The sequence below is a fragment of the Neophocaena asiaeorientalis genome, unplaced genomic scaffold, assembly GCF_003031525.2.
Source record: "Neophocaena asiaeorientalis asiaeorientalis breed wild unplaced genomic scaffold, Neophocaena_asiaeorientalis_V1.1 scaffold7, whole genome shotgun sequence".
In the NCBI taxonomy this organism is placed as follows: domain Eukaryota; kingdom Metazoa; phylum Chordata; class Mammalia; order Artiodactyla; family Phocoenidae; genus Neophocaena; species Neophocaena asiaeorientalis.
In genome coordinates, this window is record NW_020185337.1 from 6,707,279 (window position 1) to 6,731,454 (window position 24,176).

Consider the following 24,176-nt stretch of genomic DNA (forward strand, 5'->3'; position numbering starts at 1 on the left):
AAAGTAGATCAAACTAAAAAGTATTCTCTGATTTCATTTTCTCACCTAAGGGTCAGAGAGATCGTTCCATGTCAGTATAGATAGATCCACCTCATTTATTTTAATGGTAGCACAGTTTGCCGTAGAAAGGGAATGTTCCATGTCTCATTTAACAAACACACCAATCCCCCCTCAGGTGATGGACTTTCGCTATGGTAGACTCTTCTAATTATAAACCTTGTGGCACTGAATATCACTGTAAAGAGATTTGGGTCATATGTAAGAATATTTCTCTGGGACAGAATTGAAGGAGTAAAATTATGGGGTCAACGCATACACCCGATAACACTGTAGCGCACCCCGCCTAATGGGCTTTCAAAATAATTCACTTTGTTCACATTCCCAACAACAGCCATATGCATTCACCGACATTTGAAGTTAACCATCTTTCAATGTATGCTAATCTGATAGATGAAAGATGATATTTCATCTCAATTTGAACTTCTCTCATAGTAGGGACGTTGAATATTCTTTGAAATGTTTACTGGTCCTTCCGGCTTCTTCTGGATTTGTCTTCTACCTTTGGATGTCACGTGTTCTACAGTAGTGTGTAAATTTTCATAAGAGCCAATCTGTTACCCGTTTTAAATCTGGCTTCTGGTTTTTGTATTCGCTGTGGCAACAAAGAGAGAATAAAATGAAAGAAAATGAAGAGGTTATTAAGCATGATGAATTGCTCCACCCTCACCAAAGGCTAGTGACTTCCAAACGTGAGATGTATTTAAAATGTCCTTCTTTCTCTAGTCTTAATAGCCACTTGTATTTGTCACAGAGCAGACCTGACACAAAATCTCCAGTTATACCTGTTCAGCTGCATCCTACAATCTAATTAATATCTATTCTATTGTATCCCACTAGAGGGTAATGTTGGGCTAAAGCCCATTCTCTGTGACTAAATTTGAGGCCCACATTCAATATATCCCGGTTACAGTTTTACATCTCTCGTAAAAAATAAAAGGACACGTTGCCCCTTAATGCTCAAAACAAATAGGGCAGAAAAGGAGGGCAGAGCTGTGAATTCAAGTGTAACTCAAAGGATATCAGGAAGAACTTGACAGAAGCATCTGTTTCAGGTCACACAGAGCAGAGACGGTGCGCTTTATTCTATTTTGAACACCGGAAGTCAAAGGATCAAAGGACGAAAAGATTACAAGGAGGATAGATGATGTCCTCCATGACGCAAACATTACCTAACGGGAAATATTTCCACACGATTTTCTTTCTGCTTACAATGTAATTTCCTCTTGAGTTCATGGCCTTAAACTGGCAACATTCCCTTATAGGCCATGCCAGGGCCAGGCGGTCTTCAGAGGCACAGAGCCCTCAGCTGGCACCCCCATCAGGTGCCTGGATCACAGATGACTTCTGGTGGCCTCCCCTGACAGTCATAAGCTCAAGAAAAGCATGTACAAAAATCACGTCCAAAAGCACGGGTCTAGGTCAGATCCCTTCATCCTCCGAAAGACCCTCCTCCTCTCCAAAGGCACTTCAATCTACTGCACTTAGTATTTTCTCCGCAAAAGAGGCAATGTCAGTTGCTCTTTCAAAAGCTCCTTTAAAAACATGAGAGGCCTGAATGGAGAAACAAAGGTCACAATGATCCACATTCAATGAGACAACCATCTAAAAATTCAAGGCTGTTACTTTTTTTTTTTTTTTTTTTTTTTGCGGTACGCGGGCCTCTCACTGTTGTGGCCTCTCCCGTTGCAGAGCACAGGCTCCGGACGCGCAGGCTCAGCGGCCATGGCTCATGGGCTCAGCCGCTTCGAGACATGTGGGATCTTCCCGGACCGGGGCACGAACCCGTGTCCCCTGCATCGGCAGGCGGACTCTCAACCACTGCGCCACCAGGGAAGCCCCCAAGGGTGCTACTTTTAAAATAATAAAGCCTTAACTTTGACAGAGGGCTCAATGCTGAGTGGGCCTTCCACCAGGAAAGCTCCCAGACAGCAACATCAGCAGACGAAGCTGGGTAATGTTCTCTCTCAGTTTGGCAAAGGGGAAACAGGGTGGGAGGTGAGATCAAAATGGCCAGGGTGCCAAGCTCTCAATGGTTTATGTAGTAACAGAGGCAAAAATTTCTTCTACCCACAGTCCAGCAAAATCCATAGGGACGGAATAATATTTTAATATTTAAAAGGATCGCAAAGATTATCCAGTTCAAACTCCACAATTCCCTTTACTCAATTTGATGTTATAAAAATGGACCTGGCCATCTTCAGTTTCAAGCTTGTCTGATTTCCAGACAAGAAACTCTGAGAGTTTTGGACCTTTTGTGATATGTCAAAACATGTGTTATGCATAAATATTCATAGTCAAGTTATCCATTTGAGAATTGCTAGTATTTCACAGTGCTTTTCTCTACGTCCCCCAGGCAGCCTTCCCCGCCGAGCTGCTTATGTCCTGAGTATTTTTCCTTAGTACACACTCGACAGATGGGGGGTGAGTATCCTCCTATTATCCTCTCTGTGACCACAGGCCACTTCACTCCCAAGAAACATCAGAGTTCATTTAAAAAGGGAAATTTATTTTTTAAAATTTATCTTATTGAAGTATAGTTGATTTACAATGTTGTGTTAGCTTCTGGTGTACAGCAAAGAGATTCAGTTATATATGTATATATACCTATTCTTTTTCATATTCTTTTCCATTATGGTTTATTACACGCTATTGAATATAGTTCCCTGCGCTATACAGTAGGGCTTTGTTGCATCAGCTAATCCCAAACTCCCAATCCATCCCTCCCCCACCCCCCAATCTAGAGATTATCATACTAAAGCTATGAAAAATTTTAAAACATAAAATTAATAAGTAGCAAAAAGCTAATGGAAAAGTGGATGTTAAGTAGAACAAGAATGTGAAACCATTAAAAACCGTAAACTTGAATATAATATTTTAAAACAATGCTAATACCCAGAAAGTTAAACATTTAGAAGTAAAATAAATATGCCCTTACTAACAAAATCAAAAAACAAAATACAAATAAAAATGAAATTTTATAAAGCAAGCAATTAATCCTTAAAGATGAGGGGATAAAAATCAATACCATAATCAAAAACACTAAAGTTTCTCAATGATCAAATTGTAAAATATTAATAGCAATATACACCTTTACCCTCTTACACTCATTAAAGCTGCTCAAAATAGAGACAAATTTTTAAAATGGAAATTTAAACTTCTCTGCTGCTTCTCACTATTTACAGTAAGAAGAATCCCTCTTGTTTTTAACTGGCAGTAAAAATGGCTCAATTTGTACCAATGGCATTGAAATACAAGCTTATGGCTGCAGAGCACAGTACAGACTAATTGGTTTCATATAGACTTTGATTTAGAATGACTCATATATGCAAACCGAATACTCAGAGAATGTATGTAAAGGAGATGCTTTACTTGTTTCAGATCATTTGGTATTCTTAAGGATTTCTAGTACAAATCAATTTTCATAATCCAGATAAACTAATTTATGTTTAAAGGTATGAGTCTATTTTAATTTTTCTAGTTAAATAATAACTTCTAATACCATAAAGATCAAGCATCTGCTCACCTTTATTAATCCCCTTAAAAAATATGTTGCTGAGTACTTTGGCTTCTAGGTACAATAGACTACCTGTGTCAGACTGACTCTACTACAAGAACAACTAGAAAAGCTGCATAAAATACCCAAAACAAAAGTAAAACCAAAACAAAACAAAGAACCTATTTGACATAAGGAAGCCATCGAGGCAGCTAAGACTTCAGGGACTAAGGTCCTGGAGAGAAGAAATATGCGTGGAGGTGATCCCAATATTCATGGAGCTGCTTAGCTTTTCTCCTTAGAATCTGTCTTATCAGTGCAGGGTCAAGAGGCTGAGAAGTTGAGCAAAAACTGGTGGTAAAGAGGCCGAGCTTTTAGCAACCTCTCAGGCTGGAGAGACAAAAACTGGAGTGCAGGAATGACAAGGCAGCAAGGCCTTGAGGAGTCCAGATCCTGGAGAGGGTATCAGCAAAGAGAAGTAAACTCTACACTGCGTGCTCCTTTCCCTTCCAGGTTTCTTCTGACTCCCAAGCAGCAAGTGGGTGAGGTAATTCAGACAGAGAACGATAAATATATGATATCACTTATATGTTGAATCTAAAAAAAGTGATAAAAATGAACTTATTTACGAAACAGAAATAGACTCACAGACATAGAAAACAAACCTAAGGTTACCAAAGGCAAAAGGTAGTGGGGGGAGGGTAGGATAAATTAGGAGTTTGGGATGAACAGATACATGCTACTACATATAAAATGATTAAACAAAGACCTACTATATAGTGCAGGGAACTATATTCAATATCTTGTAATAACCTATAATGGAAAGGAATCTGACAAAGATTTTGTATATATATGACTGAGTCACTTTGCTGTACACCTGAAGCATTGTAAATCAACTATACTTCAGTTAAAAAAAAAAAAAGAAATGCTGAACAAGAGAGTTTAGCAAAGGATTTAAACAAAGAGGGCACATCTCAAAAGGGCAAAGAACCAGAAACATGGAGTAGAGCATGTAAAGGACAGCTTCTGAGTAAACTAACCTCCACGTGAGCTATTTCATTATGAAATCAAGCAGGGCAAAGAAAGCTCCCCTGGAGAGCCATCAAAATGTCATTCTGGAAACCACTGGAAAACAATGGAAAGGAAGCTTTAGTCTCTTGTCCGTGAGATTCGGGCATCTTAAAATTAGTCACATATGTGTTTCCAAATAATCATTTTAACCACACAGATAAAATGTAAAAGAGAGTGCTTTTATGGAATTTTGAGCACTCATATATATGTGCATATATTGTAAGCAGTGCATGTACCCTGTCCTTTCCCTTCGGACGCAGCACCTTCAGAGGAAAGAGGTACTGAATTCCCCTGGGGAGGTTCCTCATTACCTGCCCCCTTAGCACTTTACGTTCCACACTTACACAACAAGGTGAGAATACTTAGAGGTAGTACCTTATTTTGCCCTTCTTCATCATGCTGTGGATGAAATAAAATCCACCTTTTTCTTAGTGTCTTTCCCAGACAACTCGGGATCAGCAACTCGTCACAGCTCGTCACACAGGCCTGCAGTGGCTCTGTTCGCAGGCAGCGCAAAGCTGAGGGGCTTCCTGGCCTGTGTCTGATTCCCGAGCCACCACCATGCTGGAAACTGGCAAACTGTGTTTGAAGCAACAGCCTCAGACGTCACAAAGAATGCTTCCAGCATGGATGCAGCTAGAGATGATCATATATACTACGTAAAGCAAGTCAGAAAGAGAGACACAAATACCATATGATCTCACTTATATGTGGAATCTAAAGTAGGACACAAATGAACCTATCTACGAAACAGAAACAGACTCACAGACATAGAGAACAGACTTGTGGTTGCCAAGGGAGTGGGGGATGGGAGAGGGAGGGAGTGGGAGTTTGGGGTTAGCAGATGCAAACTATTATACATAGGATGGATAAACACAAAGGTCCTACTGTATAGCACAGGGAACTATATTCAGTATCCTGTGATAAACCATAATGGAAAAGAATATGAAAAAGAATGTGTGTGTATAACTGAATCACTTTGCTGTAGAGCAGTAACTGACACAACATTGTAATTCAACTTTATTTCAATAGTTGTGGCGATCGGGGGCTATTCTTCATTGCAGTGCGTGGGCTTCTCACTGCGGTGGCTTCTCATGTTGCAGAGCACGGGCTCTAGGCGCGCGGGCTTCAGTAGTGGGCATGTGGGCTCAGTAGTTGTGGCTCGTGGGCTTAGTTGCTCCGTGGCATGTGGGATCTTCCTGGACCAGTGCTTGAATCCGTGTCCCCTGCCTTGGCAGGTGGATTCTTAAGCACTGCACCACCAGGGAAGTCCACTGTTTTTTAATTTATTTATAAGAAATCCACATTGACCTCCTGCTATCAACAGGTTTACAAGGATCTGATAGATAACTAAAAGTCTGGGGTTGACCTGTCTCATTGACCCATTTCAGATGATGTGCCCGGTCACTTTGTGTCCACTGTTATCGCTGGATTTTGCACAACGGTTCTGTCCTCTCCAGTGGATGTGGTGAAAACCAGATTTGTTAACTGTCTACCGGGACAGTACACAAGTGTGTCCAACTGCGCAATGATGATGCTCACTAAGGAAGGACCATCGGCTTTTTTCAAAGGGTAGGATGTGGTCTTCTGTACCTGTAATGTGTTCAGGGTACCTGTGTGCTATGGAACGCTATCTCATCTAAACAATTGACAGCTGACCAGCCTTAGAATGTGCAGTATACTTAGTGTCTACTTTTCTTTGCCATAAATTTCTCCAATCCACCAATTCCACTGTGCCAGAAAATTTAAATCTGTGATAGTAAAATTTTCTCAAGCTTGATCTGAAGCTCATTCAAAACCAGCAACCTCTCCCTTGGTCTCAGTCTATTGGAAATGTAGACAGTATTTTGCCTTCTCTGGGCAGGAGAACTATAAAATAGAGGGAAAGCATAATAGAGGGCTATGAGAAAGCAAGATTTGATTTTTACTATTTTAATTTAGTGGACTCCGTTCTTTAGATTGTATTAAAGCAAAACTAGAGAAAAATCATTCTTATTGATTGAGAAAAGTGATATAGAAAATGATGTAGTTTAATGATTACACTCACCTAGAAACTAGTATTGTTTCTAGTGAATCATATTTTCCCATAAAGCTATCTTTTATATTATATTATATTGTATTATAAATTACCTTCTTAAGAAAATATAGTATGAACTAATTTATGGATATACTCAATAAGGATTATGCTAGTGGTAAAATAACAAGATTCCACAACCTTTAAAAGTTGTAAAGCAATGCCTCAAACCTTATGAAATAAGCATAAATGCACCATACACGTTATACAAAAGTTCTAATTCACTATAATCTGTATTTATGACATATTAATACAAATGGAATATATTGTAAAATTAACTTAACATAGATATATCAGTTATCAACCAGTAAATATTTAACAATTTTACTTTTTTCAAATTTAAAACCTTTTGGGGGGATATATGCTACAACAAGGATGAACCCTGAAAACATTATGCTAAATAAAATGAGCCAGCTACAGAAGGACAAATATTGTATGACGCTACTTATATGAGGTACCTATAGTAGTCAGAATCATAGAAACAGAAAGTGTCATGGTGGTTACCAAGGGCTGAGGGGAGTGGGGAGTGGGGAGTTATTTTTTAATAGGTACAGAGATTCAGTTTGGGATGACCAAAGCTCCTGGAGATGGAGGGTGGTGATGGCTGCTCACAGTGAGAACATATTTAATGCTACTGAATTATACTATTTAAACAAATATATAAACATATACGTATATAGGGCTAAAATGATAAATTGATGTATATTTTACCACAATAAAAACACACAACAGGGCTTCCCTGGTGGCGCAGTGGTTGGGAGTCCGCCTGCTGATGCAGGGGACACGGGTTCGTGCCCCGGTCTGGGAGGATCCCACATGCCGCGGAGCGGCTGTGCCCGTGAGCCGTGGCCGCTGAGCCTGCGCGTCCCGAGCCTGTGCTCCGCAACGGGAGAGGCTGCAACTGTGAGAGGCCCACGTACCGCAAAAAAAAAAAAAAAACCACAACACACACATATCCAGGAATCAGGAGAAATATGTTAAGAGACCCCACAAAATATTTGAGAGTGACTTTTATAGGCCAGATCTCTAAAATATCTATCCAAGGCAGATTTAACTATGACATCTTTTTCTCTGGGAATATTTCATTGCTGCAGATAGGCATTCAAAAATCAGTTACTTGGTCTGCACAGTTTGGCAGAATTCTTCAAGATAACAAGAGCAACAGCAACAACAAAATGCAATTAGATCCTTGACAATTCCTCTTAGGACAAGAATTGCCAAGATCTAGACAGCACTCATTTCTTGACTCTGGAAAATGGTCCAATTACTCATCACTTTGCTTTCTCCACTTACTTCCTCTTTTAAACTATTAGTTTTAACTATTAGTTTCCTACTTCCCATTCAGAAAGCGAAGCAAAACAAAAGTTCCTCTCCCTTCAAAAAAGAAAAGATGCTAAGGAGGAGACAAGCTTTGGTTTGCTTTGGTGGGATCATATTTGTATAGATGTGATCATTTGGGTTTTGTTGTTTTGAAGAAGGATAGGGCACCTGGATGAAACTTTAGGCAGAGGAGGGAAAGATGAAGAATAGGTACTTTCAAGCATCTGCATTTGAGGAGAGTGGCACAAGGAGAAGCATAAACTTGCCTGTGCTCTAATAGCTTTAAGAATTTTGAGCAAACTAATAGAATGGTGACATGCATTTTTCTAGATTTGTACCTTCCTTCTTGTGACTGGGATCCTGGAACATCATCGTGTGTGTACTTTGAACAGCTGAAGCGAGAATTGATGAAGTTGAGGCAGACCATGGACTCTGCTACCTAATCATCTTCAGGGAAAGGATGGAACAGACCAGTGGGAATCTTTGCTAACTGGATAATTTTTAAAAAGCAAACAAACCTATTCACTTTATTTCACACCAAAGAGATAAGAAACTCTGGACTATTTGTTTCAAAGGAAAACTAATACCTATTTCTTGTGACTTTTATCCTCAGTGTTTTAAGGAAGGGAAAGCAAAACATTCAGTATACACCCTGGCAAATGTAATGTCCAGATAAGTTACGACATTTGATTGACCATTTAATGGGAGAGGCAGTTTATGATTGAGTATATGAAGATCTTTAACAGGTTTTAATTATTAATTCAAACTGATGGAAAAGGAAAACTGAGTGAAATGCACTTTATAATAAATGAAGTTATCAAATACTACTGTTTCCTTTTTATTTCTTAACCCAGTTGTCAGTCAATACATTCAGTAAAGAATTGCTAATACCTTTTAAAGTTTGCCTTTTTGGATCTATATCTAATGTAAGAGTTGAAGTTCACCTAGATTACAACATTGCCCAAATAGCAAGGGAAGGTCTTGAGAATCAATAAACTCACTTTAAATAGTATTAGTAGAGATTTTTAATTTTTAGAGTCCATATTTTATGGCATCTATAACAACTTCTAAGATACAATATTCATTTGGGCATTGTTGTTAGAATCGTAGTATCTATTCTAGAATCACAGAATTTTAGAGCTAGAAGGTACCTCTGATAAGAAGGAGGAACAAACTGAGATGAAAATTAATCTTCACAGCATCTTTCTAGCAAAGCCAGATTCATCATTCACATCTGTAGTAACTTTTGTCATGTCTACGAACTGAGTGCAGAAGAAACAGGGAAAGAATAAACAAGGACTTAAGTGTTAAGACAAGGCTCAGCCTTGTCTTAAGCCAAAAACAAGGTGTGGCCGCCAAAGGGCCAAGAAGCCCACAGGCCGTCGGGCATCATAATCAGCTCCACATTACATTCACTGCTGTGTTTCTCCCCCGTTGACTTCTGAGGTTTCCCTCCTGCTTATTTCCCCCCAGTTGTTAACTGTAAAGTGTCTTGTAGCAGATGTCCTAATATCCAGCCCGGCTCACTGGGCTCTGACCACTTTAGTGATGCTGGCCTGACTTCCTATCGTCCTGTCAGCACCTGTACTTTTTAGGGTCTTCTTCTGGCCTCCAGAGACATATCTGCCCACCTGTGCATGGCACACTAGAAGAACAGGGGAAATAACCGCCCCCCCCCACCACCAAGAGCAGCCCTGGACCAATAACTGATGGGAGTTGGCGGCGAATATCTCAGGCCCCTCAACGTCAGGTGGAATACCTCTGAGCGATCAAAATCCAGTTACACACACAGCTATTTTGCTTACCTCTAAAACCATTTATGGGATGACTTCAAGTCCCTCTCTCTGTTCCCCACTCTCTTACCCGTATTTCCTGGGATCGCTTCCTGAATGAATTACAAATCTTTGTCTCAAGGCCTGACTCTGGGAGAACCCAAACTAAGACAAAGCACGACCTTAGAGTAGCATGTTTTTTTCAAGAAGGAAGAAAACATAGAACTTCACTTGCTGGGATCCTGGTCGGCCAATGGGCAGTAGTGACAAGTCGCTACCAAACTTTAGTCAGGCTCCTCTGAGTTTTCTCTACTAGGTCCTGTCCTTGGGCATGTCCTTAAGAGCCCAGTTTTAGCCAGAATCCTGCTAAATTGGTTTAGCCAGAATCCCTCGCCCTCAACATGTGATCACTATTGACACCAAATTCCTCATCCCTGCCCTGAATACCCAACCTCCAATTCTTTTAGATGTTCTATGTACACACTCATATCATTTATAAGCAATAACTTTTCTTTCCATCCACTTGTTTTCCTGCAGTAGGTGGGACCTCTAGCAGTTTTGAATTTATTTGCTGTAACAACTTGAATGATTTGCTCCTTATCCCTTCTTAATAGAGTACATTTCCCCGCTCTATTGATGTTGGACTTGACCATGTGACCTGCCACAACTAAGGGAATGCTAGTATACATGATGTGAGCAAAGGCTTGAATGTGTTTGAGCAAATGGGTTTATTCTTGTGTTTCTGCCACACCATGAAAAGAGCATGCCTCAGGTAGCCCACTGACCTCAGATGAATTAGTCACATGGAGCTGACGGGAACTGAAACCATGGCCCCAATTTAAGGCCAGCTGAGATTAGCAAAACTGCCTGGCTAGCCTACCCACGTGTGAGGAGGAAATTGTTTTTGTATGCCACTGAGATTTTTTTTGTGGTTGGTTGTTGTACATTGTTATTGTGGCAATAACTGACAGATACAAGTGGTGACAGAGGACATCCCTTCTTAATTCTGATCCCAATGTTTTACAATTAAGTATATTTGCTGTAGTTTATTTTATAAAGATGCATTTTTTTTATTTGATAAAGATGCATTTTATAAAATTAAGGTAAACCCTTTCTATTTCTCATTTGGTAAAAGTTTTTAACATGAATGGATGTTGAATTTTTATCAAATGCTTTTTCTGCATCTATTAAGATCTTCACATGATAGTCTGATGAGTTGCAGAGTGTACACTCTAAATTATCTGGATGAGTTTGTGAAAACTAACACTATTTTATTTTTAAATGTGTTAACTCACTGGTGAAAGCCATATAAACCTGCAGGTTTTTTAGTGGAAAGGTTTTTAGCTGCTGAATCTATTTAATAGCTCTAGGACTTTTTGCTTCCCTATTTGTTCTTGGATAGTTTTGTTGTAGTAAGTTGTATTTTTCTAGAAATTGTTATATTTCATCTAATTTTCATAATTTTGACAAGGTTACTCAATATATTTTCTTTTCAATATCTGTAGGATCTGTAGTGATGCTTCATATTTCATTCCTGACAGTATTTATTATTTGCTTTCTTTTTTACTGTTTATTTGCCTCACCAAGGTTTATCAATATTGTTCTTTTCAAACATTTTATTTTTGTTGATCCTATTGTATGCATCTTTTCTTTTCTATGCATCTAAGCTCTTGTCTTTCAGATTTCCTTCTCTATTTTCTTTAGGTTCGTTTTGTACTTCTTCATCAAACTCCTTGAGATGATTGCTTGCTCTTTAATTTTTAAGCACTTCTTTTCTAATATATACATTTAAAGCTATAATTAGTACTAACTTTAATAAGCATGCACACACACACACAGAGGAATGATCTGCATCTGTAAAAAAATATGGAAGCTATGTATTAATATAAAAATAGATCTATGATACACTGTGAAGCTAAGAAAAACATATTGCAGTAAAGTATGAATTATTCCTATCCTTTCTAAGAACGGGGGTGAGGTGGGGATGGTAGCTTCTTTTCTGGCCTCATAATCAATTGTTCTTATCCGATAACATCTTAAATAGGTAATTAGTGGATGAGTTAAAGTCACAAAAATAAAAAAAAATTTCTGTATATTCTGATTTACTCTATAGGAACATGATTAAAGGATTAAATAAGAAAAGTATTATTTCATGAACATAAATGACTTAAATAAGGGATGAGGAAGATGGGAAGCGAGAAGTATTAACAGAAAGGCTTATAACAATTTCAACATGTTTTTATTTGCTCACAACATTCCAAACAAAATGACATCGCATTTCAACTATTGCTTTTACATAAGAAGTTAATTGCTTTATCCAAAGTAGACAAAAATCTATTTCTTTAAGTTGCCAACCAGCACTCTTTCCCCCAGGGAAAGCTACTGCTTAAATATTTTTTGAATACTTTGTTTAACAAAAACATAGACTCGCCCTATAACAGTAATGCAGTAGTTGGGTCTTATCTGCACTACATTTAACATTTTTCTTATCGAAAGCTGAAGTCAGGAAAAAAAAAACAAAAACAACTCACTCACGATTTTTCTCAGATTTTTACCAATTCCCTTAATCTTCATTAAAAAAAAAATTACTCTGTGGAGAGGTTCATAAATATGAAATGGAAACTAACCCTCCCCAGAAATTGGGTGGACCATTTATCCTGAGAAAATAGCTGCTGGTCCCCAATCATTAATTCAAGAAGGATAATAAACATTACTGCCCTCCAATTTCTTCTCTTCTGTGCCAAGATAACATGTAATCTCTTTTGCTCTGGCAATGAGCACTCCACTTTCACACTCATGTAATGCTTCTCTCCTTAGAGCAAATCTTTGACCAAGTTCTATTTCACTGAATGCAAAGGGGAGAAACAGCACATAAACAATTACGAACACTGGAATAAAAATGAAGAGTATATGTATTTCGCATAGAAAAATACATACAAATCCAAGTTGCTCTTAAAATAGAAAAAAATCAGGATGGGAATTTTTAAGAAAAAGATTCTGTTTTCTAAATTGTAAATGGTGCCAGTAAGACACTAATTTTTATATCTAACTATATCACCATATTTATATATAGAAAGGGGTTGGTCTAGGTTCGCTGATATCCCTTGATTTCTCTCAATTCTTTAGAGATTGTCTTTCAGAACATATTTAAACTGCAACCATTTTAATTATATTTTTAGACTATTCTTATCACTGGTTCACTCTTCAATCTGGCATATACAAAAATTCATTTCAGCACTGATTCACTTTTTTGATGCTAAAACAAACAATTTTCCTGCTACTTCAATTCTATCACTACTTTGGTATTTTATTATTATAGAAACAGGTAAGATTCTAAATACGGATTTTCAGACTACCTAAAATTCTAACATACAAATGTTGAAAGCAAGGAAAAGTAGGAAGGCAGACACAATTATCATATTTTTCTTTTCATGTATGTCATTATCACATGAAAGTCAGAAGGCTCATGTTACATTCTAATTTACAACTGATGACACTTAGCTTGGCTTTCAAACTAGCAAACCTCAGAATCTGTTGGTGGCTTTTAGACCAATTTGCTACAGAATTATCTGAAATGGTTACAGATTATTTTAAGCAAAAACAGAACTATTCATTATACAAACAGAGGTGGACTTAAATAATATATTATTGAACAAAATTTCTAATAACATTTTAAAAACATTATTAAAAAGTTTGTTTTACTCCCTAGAAGGGGAAAAACTTAATTACTTGAAAAGTTTCTTCTTCCATACTTGAATCATTCTTTTATTAAGCATACAGACAAAGGTTTAAATCAGTTCAAGACCTCATCTGTTAAAAGATGAAAATATAAAGGTAAACATTTTCTAAAACTAAAAGACTAACAATTGCTTTCCATGTAATGGTAAACACCTTGATAAAATGAACTTTAATGGTTAATACCTGATCCTTATCTCACAGAGCTCTGGCTGGATGATAAAGCATAGAAAACATTTAAAGAAGTTAAGGTACTCCCAAGGTTGAGAAGTCTCCTATAAGAAACCAGTTTTAAAATTCCTATAATACTGAAAAGCGTTATGCCCCTATTATAATAAAACGAGCCCAATCTTTAAGTTTTATCTTGTTGAGAAAAGAATTTTAATGCATGCACTTTTAATGTATGTGCTAGACAACACTGCATCTGTTATTTTCCAATTGTTTATTTTTTTTAACCACTCTTCTCTTTGGCAAGTTTAAAGAGAGAGGTTTGTCAATAGACATAAACAAATACTTGAAAGTTTCAGGTCTTGCTATATATCACATAAAAGCCAGTCCTTAAACACTTGATATATACCATTTTAAAGCTGTGCTAACTATCCTCATGTTTTAGATTAAATCATGTGTTTAATAGGCTGCTTTCTGTAGGATTTAGGGAGAATCTGGTAATCAGATGAACCTATCGTTAAACTTTTAGTTTTGCGATGAGTACAAATGTCTAAAACACACAGAGAAGAAATCGTTCCTATTAGAATCTCATCACTATATAATCCTTGACAGCACTTGCTGCTCTCCTGAGATTTTCGGAGAATAAAGCTATACAAAAAGCACAGTCATCATCTTAGGCTACTTTAGAATCCCACAGACTGCTAACTCAATGAATACCCACGAAGTCCATACATCATTATCTAGAAACACTGTGGAGTCAAAGCAAAGAGAAGCAAGACTTAACAGTAAGTAAAATAAACCAACGATGTTTAATTGAGATGTTTAAAAGCTTTGTTTTTCTCTTGTTAAAACTCAAAGACAGCTTTATTGAAATAGCACCTGTTCTTTGAGTATAATCAAGATTTTCTTAGCAAATGCATCTCTTTTCATAAACATACATCCATAGAGAAGCTTCATGAAAGGCCCTCATACCAAGCACTAACTACAAGTTCTTCTCTCTAACTGATAAAAAGCAAATACTGAAGATGAGAAAATGTCTTTAAGCTTTAAAATTCCACTGTGATATTTCAGTGTGGTATTTAAAAACAAAAAAGCTAATCACTAATACTGTCATTCCCTCATTACCTATTACATGACATAATCAGAGAAACCGAAAAGGCCATAATTCTTCGTCTTCTCTGACTTATCTATATGCTCCTTTTGCTCCTATGAGGCAACAGTATGACGTGTGATTGAAATGCAAACAAAGAAAACCATGAAGAACGAATCTCTCTATTAATTAACCTACAAATAAAATAAGGCAAAGAAAATTAAAAAACAATCATTTCCAGACTAAAAAACAAAAAATCTTAGGAGCTCTGAAAAGATACCAACTTGATAGCTACAATACATAAACATGAAAACTGGCTTTTACACATTTTAATCAATCAAGTTAATAAAAATACCTGATTTGTACTTTTACACTAAATGGGTTAAGTCCCAAGTTCCAAACTGTAGTTCACATGACTCTACAGAGGGGATCTTTGGAAGGATAAGGTACCTTTGGAGGACAGTGTATAAACAAGTGTAAACATACACTGATTGTCTACTAGCTTTCTTAAATAGAATTTCTGAAACATTTTGTAGGAAATTATATATAAGGAGTGTAAATGATCAGATAATTTCTATTACAACATATAAATTCTGTTGTGTGTGCAAAATGTGGTAGAAATAGAAGATACTACGGATGATTCATATTTTTAAAGTAAGTGATACATTACAATCCAGTAAGAGTCCTTTAATCTTTTCATGAAACTTCTCTCTGTACACGTTGAAATACATAATACTTTCTGGCTTTTCTTCAAACCAAAACTTGTCAAATTCATACACAAGATAACCTGCAGTTAAAAAGAAACCATAAATACAGTGCTCAATAGTGAAATCACATCCAACCATCTCATTTTAAAAGTATATCCTAATCCATATTAGGATTCAATGATCAGAAACCATCTTAAACTACTAGAAACCTGAGGAACTTTATAAGAAATATATTTGTATGTTCAAAATAAATATCAATTTCAATAAGATACTTAGAGTACATATACTCTTTGTTGCAAAAAAAATCAACAAAATGCCTCAAATTTAAGAGAGACTGTCAAAAGATACCTTGAGAATAGGAAAAAAAGGTTATCCCCAGAGACCCCTGAAACAGGAAAATAAAAGTACAAGAAAATGGATAAAGTATAGAAAAGCTGTTTTCTACTTGATTTATAAATCTAAGTTATTTCTGCTTTTTTCAATGAACTATCATATCAGCACCTTCCCTTTTAGAAAAGAATACATGAACTTGAAATAGGCTTAATATTTTTGTTTTTCAATATCCTTATTACAGTAGCCAAATTCACACTCAAAATGTTAAAAATATTTCAGATAGGGCTTCCCTGGCGGCGCAGTGGTTGGAAGTCCGCCTGCCGATGCAGGATGTAAACAGACATATTTACAACAACAAAAAAATGCAAATTTAAAACCGCTCCTAAACCCTATTTAGATTCAACCAAATGTATCTATTTAATTATTTAACAAATGCTTCTATAGTCCTCGCCATGTGCTCATTCACTCTCATGGCAATCCTATGATGCAGTACTGTTATTCCCATTTTTCTGTAGAGGAAACAGAAGTGCAGAGAAGTTAAATGACTTGCCCAAATCACATAGTTTGCAGGTGGTCTCTATTATGTTGTAAATTAGACTTTGTTTCCACCAGAATCTCATTTCCCCTTCTGAAAAGCTATATTCAAGAAGGGATAGAAGTGACTTATTTCAGATAAATGGGGGCGGATAAACCCAGTGACTTTACATAAAAGGGTGGCTAGGCTATCATAATTGCCTAGTGTGAAATAAACGTAAATTCAATTTTAAAACATTAGTCATAAAGCAAACATTAACAGGTAAGAACCATGACATTTCAACATTGAAACAGCACTTCATAAGAAGGTCCACTGAAGAAAGATTTCAGATTAATCCCTTCATATATGATAAAACAGATTTTTGTCAACCAGGATATGGGATAAATCAAAGAACAAGGCCTCTTTGAGCAGACGGACACCATCTGCTTCCTGTTCCCAAAAGACAAGCTGAGAATAGTAATCTTGTAACTATTTTTAACTAATATTTTAAGTCTTTCTTTCATTCAAAATTTATTTTGTGTATACATTAGCACAAAAGTACATCTACAGAAATTACTCATCCATATATAAACTGAGTCTGTGTTCTCCAGCACCCTACCCCCAGTATCCTGATAGGGGTGTGCAATCAGAAACTTTGGAGATTAATGTTCTAGGTAGTATGAAAAGTCAGACATCCATCTAAATTTTATAGAATACAACTTGTTTTAGTATTTCTGGCTATCAGGTTTTAGCTGTTTACCATTCCTTTAAATTGCTTTCATTACCTATTCAAACGACTATATAGTCTAGAACAAACTGCTCAAGAGTAAAATACTAGAAATTTCTTGCTTCAGAGTGAGGTCATTATAATGTAAACTGGTGTCAGAAAAAGACTGACTCAAAAAGCTGAGACTGTAATGGCTAAGTTGATTTAATGAGACATGAGGAAACTGCAAGATACCGAAATTCTAGGATGCTGGCAGGGCCGTACATGGCATAAGACTCCTAAAGCTTGCCATGAAGTGATGGAAAAGAGTTGTTTCCATAAAGCACTCCTATTGCCCTTTTGACTCTAGGAGTTTAGAACACCAGACTCAAGGGAAACACCATAAAAAATTTCTAAACTTAGAATTCCCTGTATGCTTCTACTGCCCCTAACCAAAGCTGCAGGGACACTTGAGGTTTTCCCATAGGGATTAAAAACAGGAGAACCACAGGAACAGGGATTAACTGTAAACTGGTATGAGGGATCTTACGGGGGTGACAAAAATGTTCTACAACTGGATTATGGTGATGGTTGTACAACTCAGTAAATGTACTAAAACTCATTGCATTGTACACTTAAAATAGGTAAATTTTATGGTATATAAATTATACCTCAATGAAGCTAGTCATAACTTTTTGGTTGTAAATTTGAGGAGTTATTTTTTTGAAACCACCAAACCAAAGGTCAGTGACTTCCCGGGATGACAGTGACTATGTGCTTACACGTTAGATGTACAAAAGGTGACAGCAGAGCTAAGGAGCTAAATTACCACTCACTGCTTCCGCGTTGCCCATGGAGAACCACAACAGCAAAATAGCAGGAGAGAAAAGGGGGAAAGGGGAGATGGACACAGATCACAGGGAAAGAAAAAATGTGAAACCTAATCTCTTTATATAGTTCTTTCTTTTAGATAGAAACTACTATCTTGGAACTGATTCGTACGAATGAATTGGGCTCAGTCCCCCAACCAAAAAAGGTAGGTATGTTTAAAAGATAAGGTTTCACATTATTTTCTAGTCAGAATACGCCCCTTCCTAGAAAAGCAGAACCTTAATTAAGATATGAAACTATTGGTAAAGGGTATGAAAATCAATTTTGAGGGGGAAACTTCTGCGTAAAAGATGGATGTACGTACGTGTGTGTGTGTGTTTGCTTTAAATGTTTCAAGAAATTTGAAAAACATAAGCTTCATTGTTTTCCTGATGAGCCACGGCTCCATGGATAGGACTGATAGAAACAAGGCAACTAAGAAGGTCCTATAACGACTTTTCCACCTCACATATTACTTTGATGCTCTTCCTGGTCAGGAGCCAAACAAGATGCTGGTGTTGAGGGCACTGGAAGCAACAGTATCCAAAGATGCTCCAGCTACCCCTCTGCAGGGGAAAACAATACTGCACAGAGGTCATTTTGTACTGCTTTCCTACCTGTCACTCTCCTGTATTTATTTAAATATGGTAAAACGCTTGATTGGGGGGAGGGAGTTTTTTGGTTGTTTCTTTTTATATTTGTTTTATGTTCAACGGCACCACTACACAAGCATCTATTTCATACAGAAAACAAATATCTGGAAGCAGTTAGCAAAGTCCCAGGAGTTTAGGCACTATGCTCAAAGTCAATGAGAGATTTAGGAGAGGAAATCAAATAAGACTGGTGGGGGGAAAAAACAGTTCCTCAGCAACAAGATGAAAGAAAATGACTAGATTTTCATTTTAAATAACTATACCTTCAATGTGGAGATTTGGAGGAGGGTCATCACTGAAAAACTAGGGAAAAGGCTATTACAGTAACGTAGTAACAAAGGACTGATGTCGTGCAGTTACAATGGGATAGGAAAAAGTAGACAAGTGCAAGAGAAATTTAAGAAGTAGACAAACCTGGAATTAGGGAGTAAGTAAACACGCGATGTTGTGGGAAAGAGACCTGATGACTCCTTCAAGAATGGAGTTGAAGAAGTTATGATTTGGACACTTATTATCTAAGTAGTTTCCTATATGCTAGTTTCCTATGTCCTATCTAATGACACAAAAAGATCAAGAAAAAATGGAGTATGAAGCCAAGCTAGAGTTGAATTCTTTGCTTCTGAGCAATAGCTTCAGAAGATGGGTTCATTCAGTTAAACCTTCAGCGTTCAACTATCACAATAAAAGTTAATGGAACAGCGGTGACATGACTGCTTTAGGAACAGTTATTTAATACCCCAACCTAACACAAGAAAACCTGGCCTTGAAATAAAAGGTGTGTGTGTGTGTGTGTGTGTGTGTGTGTGTGTGTGTGTGAAAGGTTCCCTTAAATTTCCTTACAAGAGCAACCAAATGATCTGTCCCTGACTCAACGGCACTCACTAACCAGTATCCAGGAAGAAAAATTCACTTTATAGTTGATTGGAAAACAAATGTCTACAGAAAAACTGTGTAAATCCTACATTTGCATACATGTCAAAAATTGCCTCACTGAATTTTTTAAATCAGCAAATATATAAACTGAAGTACAAGATACTCTTGGATACCCATCTTCCATTATCTGCCTGTTTTTGAAAGATCCTAAATAGTAAAATGACAAGTATAAGTTACATATTTGAAAAAGGTATTATATGTAATACTTTCCTAAGGATTAAAAAATTCTCTTAGAAATTTCTACTTTTAACTCATTTCAATACTCACAATAAAACTGGTGAAAATGTTCCATTGTTGGTATACCAGGAACAAAGTTGTAGAGGTGAAACTTCAAAGCTTCACTCTTCAGCAAGCTATAAGCCATCTCTGTAAGATTGATTCCAACTATTGCATAAGAATACCTATGTCAGAAACATTACCAGTTATCCCAGCTAGCCAAAATAGCTCATAAAGTAAATTTTAAATTATGCAAGGAATTAGGAAAAAGTAACTTTGATCCATTTCCAACACTGTATTGATTTTACAAAAATTTCTACATATTAATTTTTGTTCTTTAGAGGCTGTTGATTTTCTGGATATTATCTAAGATATGAAAACAAAGCTCTGGCCACATGAATATCTAAAACCAAAATCATTTAAAAAAAAATTTAAAAGAGTACTACATACACCCTCATTGATTTCTAAAATGTACTGAGTAATCTGACATTTTCTCCTCCATTATCAGGATATTTATTTTTATGATGTAATAGTGTTATAATGCTTTTTCAAAGATAGGTATCATTGGAATATAAAAATAATGATAAAGCTAATAATATGATGTCAACTTGCATTTCACTTCACAAGTTTCAAAGCTATTTCTCATTTTCTTATTCCCATTTCAAAGCCATTTCCTATATTCTTATTTTCAAATCTATCTCTCAGAAAATTTTTATAAGGTCCTTATGTCCATTTTATAGATAAACTATACCTTGTGATAAAAATATATTGAATTACATACAAAATTGGTTTATGATCTCATTTAGCCATAAAATAATATATCATGCAATATTCTTTATGAAGTTCTTATTAACTAGAATAATCTAATTTTTAAAAATACCCGGAAATACTTTCAATTCAAGAGCTTATGGTTTCTTTAACATATCCAGCTTACCCTAACTTTGGATGATTTGAACGCAAAAGAATCTGATGAGCTTCACTGGTATAATTTTCACTGAAATACCTGAAAAAGTTTAAGAAAAATAATGAAATTAAAACGTCATGCAAATTGAAGATATCCAGAAGCAATTTTAAAAGCTACTGTCAAAGTGACAGTCTTACTGCCAAAAGCATCCCAATCTCCATCTCAAGTCACTTCAGTGACTCCAAGATGCTTCTGAATCAAAACTTAATTCTGAGCTATCAGGCCTATCTAGTACAGGACATGGGCCCTTCGCTAGACTCTGAAGTATTTTGACAAATAAATGATCTAACAAGAGACTTTTATCTATTTTAAAAGAAAATCTAGAGTTCTGATTATTTGTTTGTTCTAAATTTTCTATAAAGTAGTCACTGTGTACCTGTTAGGACACTTCCTTTCACCTGAGCTCATTCCTTCTGTTGCAACTTGAGTCTATATTGCTTAATGCCACTGTCAATGCAATCAGAAGAAAGTCAATAGCCTTCCTTTGGCACTAAAAAAAAACGCTCCTTGATCGGTGGTGTAACTAAAATACTGGCCACAAAACAGAAGTATTAGCAGGTACAACAGAGAAATATATAAAGGTTCATAAATACTGTTGGCTTGTACTAATGCAACCTCTTCGAGTTCTTAAAGACAGGGACCAAATCTATTCAAACTTTGGATCACCCCATAATGCACTGAGACTCATATACATATGATGACTGGCTGGATGTTTATGTAAGGATAAGAAGTAGAAGAAAAAATGGATTTCCATGGTTTATTTAAATTTTAGAAGGCACAGTCATTGACATTTTCATAAAGCATAGAAATTTCTAACCAAATGTCCCTCTATTTTTCCTTCTGCAAGTTAATACTACAGACTTCCATTTTTCTTCATTGGCTCTAATTTTCAACCCATTTAAACAGGGATTGTTAACTTAGAAGTTCATGAATGAATGATCATTCATGAACGAAGGGGGATCCATGAATCACTTTAAATTATTCATACATTTTCTGTGTGTACATTTTCTGGGGAGAGAATATACAAAACTTCCATTTGATTCTCAAAGGGATCTGTAAATCCCCAAACAGAAAAAAGTCCTGTTTTAGTGCAATGCTTTCTTTACATGTTCTAATTTTCTACTTTATCTAGAGGCAGGCTCTAAAATGCCCTTAGTAGACTATATTTCTTTTTTTTTGCATGATACTTAATACAATTCAGTATTATATTAGTATTTCAATAATCAAGCTACTTTTAAAATATTCAATCTGTAACACAGAGAAACTTTTAATTTCCTTGCTGAACCTACCTAGGAAACCCCTATGTAAACAGTATCTAAAGAAAATAAGCATCTATGTAATAAGGAGACCTATTCCTTACAATAATCTGCACTGACTTACTTCCCTTCTTTCCTTCCTTCCTTCTCCTTTCTTCCTTCCTGCCTTCTCTCCCTTCCTACATATATTTTTGGCCTTAGCTTGTATATTTTACCTTTCTGCTTCTCTTTCTTCATTTATTCAGATTTTTCCAGTCTCTCTTCAATTCATGTTCTGTAAAATATCCTTTTTATTTTATACCTGCCTGAGCATTCATTTACCTAAAACATCGTTATCTATCAAACTACCAGCTGTCCTTCAAAGCAACAAAATATTTCAAGAGATTTGATGACAAAGGCCAAGAAATTTTAAAAATTCATTACATAAAGGTATTTGAACAGCTTGCCTGCTTCCTGACTGTATCTTTATTTTGATCCTGAACAGTTATAGCTCCATACACAGGACAACAAACATAATTAGAGAGAAATTAGAGCTAATTTTATGTTTTCAAGCCTCTCTAGTACATCAATGGCAATCAAATAATTAATATATCTGAATCTTGGTCATTTTTCAAATTAGTAGATACTAGCTCTAAATAAGAGTAAAAATATCTGCAAATCATTTAAAGGTCTATCAGAACTCCTTACCACAGTCTTGAATCAAATTCTATTAAATTATTTAAATTTTAAGCTAAATTAAATTATCTTCTGGCAAATGCTGAAAAATCTTGATTTCTGAGGAAATGAACCAAAAGAAAGGTTACTCAGCAAAAATTAAGAAAGGAAGCATCAGAAGAATGTGTGTGTCTAATTAAGTTTCAATTATCTGTGTAGTTTATAAGTACCAAGAAAAAAGATGGTCTTTAAATGCTAAAAACAAAATATCCATGTGTTCTGAACAATAATGAATTTTAAAGTATTTCATAATTTTTCCAAGTGAAAACAAACTGCATTTATTCTAATTAAATTCCCCAAATGGAAGTTTCTGTTTATCAAAGTGGAAAATTGGCAATCTCATTTTCTGTAATTATTATTATTATTCAGACAACGGTGTTTTATCTTTGAAAAGTAGATGCATGGAGAACTTTCATGCTCATACAATTTAGGTACTACAGAAAATGAAATACTTTTGTAACTGGAAAAAATTGTAGATATTGAAGCCCTACTGTTATCTTCTATTTTCCCCCCAAACGGCCTTATCCATATTGACCTAGATATCTTTTCTGAATATTAACATAAATTAGCTCAGTTTCAGGACTAATTTTTCACAGTAACAATTATCCAAACTTTCTTAAGGGTTAGCATTCCCATTCTAGGCATTTTATAGTCTATAAATCACAATTCAAGGACAGACCCAAACACTAGACTATCTTCATTTGCATATTCATATTAATCTTCCAGTTTACTTTCTAAAATAGTTTTGGCTATCAATTCTGATTTTAGTTACATATTTTGAGATTTCATACATGTGCCCAAGCATAAATATTAAAGAAGAAAAACAAGAGACAGTTCATATAGGCTCTGAAAAGTCAGGGATTTAAATTACTTGTCACAGATGGCAAAGAAGTGTTTAGAGGCTTTATCATTATCTTATCTGGTTAAACCTCCTAAAATGAAGTCAGAGAGCCAAGAGAGAACAGGCAAGAGGATAAAGAGAGTAAGAAGAGAGTACACACAGTTCCCTAAAAGGTATCAGAAAGGCGGTTAGGAAGAGAAAGAAAGAGGCAAGTATTGGGAAGTAAAGAAATCACACACATGCACGCGTGTGCGCGCACACGCGCACACACACACACACACACACACACACGGTATACGGCTTATGTATTCATATTGTTGCCAGCGTATTAGTAAATACCTTTAGCACAGCAGTTATTAAAATTCAGAGATAGAATAAAACTAGATTGATTCTCACTAAAATTTAATAAGATTAGAGATTACATGTAATTTCATTTAGAGAATTAAAGAGAGTTTATTTTCACTTACACAAGATTGATTAATCCAAGTATTCCCATGCCTCTGAAGTCTGTTTTGGGATCATCACCCTGGAAACCAATGTCAGCCCACTGCTTGGAGATTCTAGCCTTCAATTTTTTCGTGGGCATTAGAAGATTCCAAAGCTGTACAAACATGCTTCCATATTACAAATAATAGTGATGCTCGTAATTTACCAAGACATTTTTCTTCTCATAGCTGATATACTGG

The 24,176-nt window shown here is 36.1% G+C and overlaps 1 protein-coding gene across 1 annotated transcript in view; it reads right to left on the reverse strand.

Moving 5' to 3' along the window:
* Positions 1–12,012: 12,012 nt before the first annotated feature.
* ELMOD2 (ELMO domain containing 2) overlaps positions 12,013–24,176 on the reverse strand; it is a 28,963-nt gene continuing 16,799 nt past the window's right edge. The window contains exons 6-9 of the mRNA XM_024736226.1: positions 23,958–24,091; positions 20,650–20,718; positions 19,767–19,900; positions 12,013–15,570 (exon numbers count right to left, since the gene is read on the reverse strand). Of these exons, the coding sequence (XP_024591994.1) occupies positions 15,425–15,570; positions 19,767–19,900; positions 20,650–20,718; positions 23,958–24,091 (483 nt within the window). The 3' untranslated portion in view covers positions 12,013–15,424. The remainder of the gene's footprint in view (positions 15,571–19,766; positions 19,901–20,649; positions 20,719–23,957; positions 24,092–24,176) is intronic.